The sequence below is a fragment of the Littorina saxatilis genome, linkage group LG15 (genome assembly GCF_037325665.1).
Source record: "Littorina saxatilis isolate snail1 linkage group LG15, US_GU_Lsax_2.0, whole genome shotgun sequence".
NCBI classification, from domain to species: domain Eukaryota; kingdom Metazoa; phylum Mollusca; class Gastropoda; order Littorinimorpha; family Littorinidae; genus Littorina; species Littorina saxatilis.
Genome location: NC_090259.1, coordinates 13346511 through 13350945, shown reverse-complemented (window position 1 = coordinate 13350945; position 4435 = coordinate 13346511). Strand labels below are relative to the sequence as shown.

Below are 4435 nucleotides of genomic sequence, written 5' to 3'. Positions count from 1 at the left end.
TGTGTGTTTGTGTGTGTGTATGTGTGCGTGCGTATGTGTGAGAGAGAGCGAGAGAGAGAGAGAGAGAGAGAGAGAGAGAGATAGAGAGAGAGAGATGTCTATTCGGTGCATGTCTGCATGCATGGGTGTGTTAGCTAAAGGTTGATCACAGTTGCATAACATTGAGTTTGATTCTTATTGTCAATGGGTTAACACTTTCCGTGTCTACACCTCCCACCTCAACAGCAACTTCCCCTTCACCCACCCACCCACATACCCCTTCCCCTTTCTTCTCTATAATTAGAGGAGGTTGCAGTCGAGAGAAAGTAGGAGAAAGGGTTGCGTGTTGTATAGCTGCTAACACCCAGGTTGCCGACAGCAAGCCTTGCACGCGACAGGCGCAATCACTCCTATCACTTCCCGTTCCACAGAGTTACCTGCGCTTTCATCCGGGTCCAAAATCAAGTTTACTTGCCATTTTGGCCAATAGGCATGGGCAAAATAGGCTATGTTTTCCTCCTTTTTTTTTCTCGCCTTTTTTTCTCTATTTATTTTCGGCCACCAAGGCTTAGTTCTGAAAGCAACATTCTCGCTTTACTTTTCTTCAGCCTTTTCCGTACAAAGGTTTTCTGGCTGTTTTTCTTGACAATCGTCTCTTTCCCTTTGCTGAGAAATTCTTCAGCGGTTAGAATTCTCGTTTAGCAAGGTAGTGTCGGTCGGAACAAGGCATCAAATTAGAAGAGGAAGGTTTTGTCAGAAGACGGTTCGTTGTTTGTTTGCTGGAGGTGGTTTCTGGTGCTGGGAAAACTGATTTGGTGCGGAGCTAACACCCTGCGGGTGAGGTGGAACGGGTACTTCTCTTTCTTCCCTCCAACCAAGGAAAACTTCAATCCGGGTGTGGGGTGCACAAAGCTGCACCCGGGTCGATTGCTGTTTGGATCTACCTTGATAGATATTGCGCCAGTGAAGATGTACTGATGGGAACGATAGAAATGCGCGTGGTCGCCGGGCTGTGTATCGGCTTTCTTTTGTGAAGAAGACTCGTTAGTGTGGTGCACGAGTGCTTTTTGGGATGCGATTGTTTTCAAGGCTTTGTTCTTGAGGGAGGTGGGAGGGAAAGAGAGAGAGATAGAGGTTGACGTGATTATTTTCTCTCAAAAAACCTTGTTCTCAAGAGGGATAGAGAGAGGGAGAGAGAGAGTGTGTGTGTGTGTGTGTGTGTGTGTGTGTGTGTGTGTGTGTGTGTGTGTGTGTGTGTGTGTGTGTGCGTCTGAGTACCAGTGTGTCTTTGTCTGTGTGTTTGCAACTGTGTGCATGCATTCAGTCTGTAACACTGCACACTGCTCTCAACATCTACCTTCAAACTGTATTAATCAGCGCACCCACCCACCCACCAACCCCAACCCCAACCCAATTCCTGCAGGTTTTTATTATCCCCCAGAGGAGTTTATGCCAAAGGAAATAGTCTTGGAATGGCTCGCACTTTGGTACAACAAGACAGTACCACGGTCATGTGTCTATTGTTAAGCATTTGCCCCCCACTCGCGCGCAGTTATCTTGGCAGGACTATTGTTTTTGATGTTACTGCAAAGAAAACTGCGTTTAGAGGAACGGGGGAAAGGTTAGACGGTGGCCAAACCTCTGAAACTAATCAACGCGCTGTTCAGGTTACGTCAGAGACCTTCCATGGCCAAGGTGCATCAAACATGTTCTTGAAATTCGGTGCGTGTGTGGCACCTCGTACAGAGGAACCTCCTTTAGAAGACCTCAAACATTCTGTAAATGTACTAAGGTTATAAACAAAAAAGCCTGGAAAACAGTCTTAAAAAGGAAGAAAGTCTTAAATTGGGAGCGGGGTTCCACCACAGATCTACTGCTTCACCATCTGAGTGAAATGTTAGAAACATTAATTACCACTTTCACCCTGAAGATCTCTCTATGTTTTGCATTCCGGGGATGGGTTAAACTGTTCGTGCTTTCGTGTAAAACGGCCAGAAAACGAGCAATTTTATGGCAAGATAAAACCCTTGGTAAATCGAATCTCCGACTGCCTGACAACGAACCGAACGAGTACTCTTTTCAGGATAGAACAAGAAATACAAAAAAGAAGAGAGCAAAATAAAACAGAAAGAAAGCAGAGAAAGAAGAAATGCTCTCGAATCCATTGCTGTTGTGTTTTAGGAAGAAAGTTAAAAAAAAAGATATAGAAATAAAGACATTGGAATGTTTTTGCATCTTTCACTGATGCATTTTTTTGGAAAACGAAAACCACAACAATGATTGAAGAAATAAAAAAAAGATGTAAAAGTTCTCGTATCCACCATTGATGTGGAGTTTTTTTTCTTCTTCTTCTTCCCCCCCCCCCCCCCCCCCCCCCTGCCAAATAATATTATACAACGACAACTCAAGACAGCACCATTTCCTCCCGAATGAACACCCCCAAGCCGACCCCCCTCTTTGTGTTTTTCTTTCATCAAGACGCTGTGGCTTTGCCGGAAGAAGGCACATAACAGCCTACAGATACGATAAGAAAGAATGACAGAAAACGTGAAATGCGTTCATGCTAACTATGCTGAAAGTAGATTAAGTGCTCCGTGTTAGTAGTGCCAAGTTTTTGACGAGAAAGATGATGATGATGATGATGATGACGATGATGATGATGATGATGATGATGACGATGACGATGATGATGATGATGATGATGATGATGATGACGATGATGATGATGAGGAGGAGGAGGAGGACGAGGAGGAGGATGAGGTCGAGGAACAGGAGGGGGGGGGGGGAGGTGGTCGATTACCATGAAGATTTCTTTCTTTCTTTATTTGGTGTTTAACGTCGTTTTCAACCACGGAGGTTATATCGCGACGATACCATGAAGATGCACACAGCACAAACACAACAACAAAATAACAACCACTAAAAGAACAAATTAAAAACGAATGAAAAGCTATACATCTTTCTCACCAGCAACCCCAAATATCCCCACCGCAAATAAAAAATGGGGAAGAACGCAGAAAATGTAGCAGGAAATGATATATTGTTCATCCAACGTTTGAAGCAAAGGGAAGTAACTAGAGGTTCACAAGGGGCAATAACTATAGCTAATTAGGCGTGTCGTCAGTAATTACTCATCGTTACAGGCTTTAATTAGCCACGACCTGCGCCCTTTTTACTTTTAGTCAAGTTTTGACTAAATGTTTTAACGTAGAGGGGGGAATCGAGACGAGGGTCGTGGTGTATGTGTGTGTGTGTGTGTGTGTGTGTGTGTGTGTGTGTGTGTGTGTGTGTGTGGAGCGATTCAGAGAAAACTACTGGATCGATCTTCATGAAACTTGACATGAGAGATCCTGAGTATGGTATCTCCAGAGTTGTTGTTCATTTTTTTGATAAATGTCTTTGATGACGTCATATCCTGCTTTTTGTAAAAGTTGAGGCGGCACTGTCACGCTCTCATTTTTTAACCAAATTGGTTGACATTTTGGTCAAGTAATCTTCGACCAAGCCCGGACTTTGGTATTGTATTTCAGCTTGGAGGTTTAAAATTTAATAATGAGTTTGCTCATTAAAGTTGTCATAAAAAAATCGATTTTTCACAAACAGATTTAAAATTGATTGCATCGTATTCTTCATCACATTCTGAATCTAAAAAAATATACATATGTCATGTTTACTCTTAAAATATGATCACAATTAACGAAAATAGATTAATTAGTCTTCCGATTGAAATTAAGAAATCGATCCAAAAATGATTTGATCTTATTCTTTATCATTTCCTGATTCCAAAAACATATAGATATGATAGGTTGTATGCAAAACAAGCTCAGAAAGTTAACAAGAATACAGAAAAGCGCGCTTTCCTGCTTAGCACAATACGCTACCGCGCTAATCTGGCGTGTCAATATCACTACGTTTTGCACGTGGGAGGTGAGCGATTTCCTTCACGCGGGGATTGACGAAGCTGTACTGTCTTGGTGAAAAACAAATACAGTGCGTTCAATTCCATTACGTGAGTTCGACAGCTTGACTAAATGTAGTAATTTCGCCTTACGCGACTTGTTTGCAGTTCTGTTTACCCGACACAATCGCATAAATACGCTGTGCAATTTAAGAAAAATACCTGGCGAAGAGAATCAGGGTTTGTTTCGTTACGGGGCGGGGATGTAGCTCAGTCGGTAGCGCGCTGGATTTGTATCCAGTTGGCCGCTGTCAGCGTGAGTTCGTCCCCACGTTCGGCGAGAGATTTATTTCTCAGAGTCAACTTTGTGTGCAGACTCTCCTCGGTGTCCGAACACCCCCGTGTGTACACGCAAGCACAAGACCAAGTGCGCACGAAAAAGATCCTGTAATCCATGTCAGAGTTCGGTGGGTTATAGAAACACGAAAATACCCAGCATGCTTCCTCCGAAAACGGCGTATGGCTGCCTAATTGGCGGGGTAAAAAACGGTCATACAC

The 4435-nt window shown here is 43.3% G+C and overlaps 1 protein-coding gene across 1 annotated transcript in view; it reads left to right on the top strand.

Moving 5' to 3' along the window:
• The window catches only part of LOC138948571 (uncharacterized), a 56408-nt gene that overhangs the window by 16674 nt on the left and 35299 nt on the right, over window positions 1-4435 (top strand). Inside the window, exon 3 of the mRNA XM_070320130.1 lies at window positions 2584-2739. Coding sequence (XP_070176231.1) covers window positions 2584-2739 — 156 coding nt within the window. The remainder of the gene's footprint in view (window positions 1-2583; window positions 2740-4435) is intronic.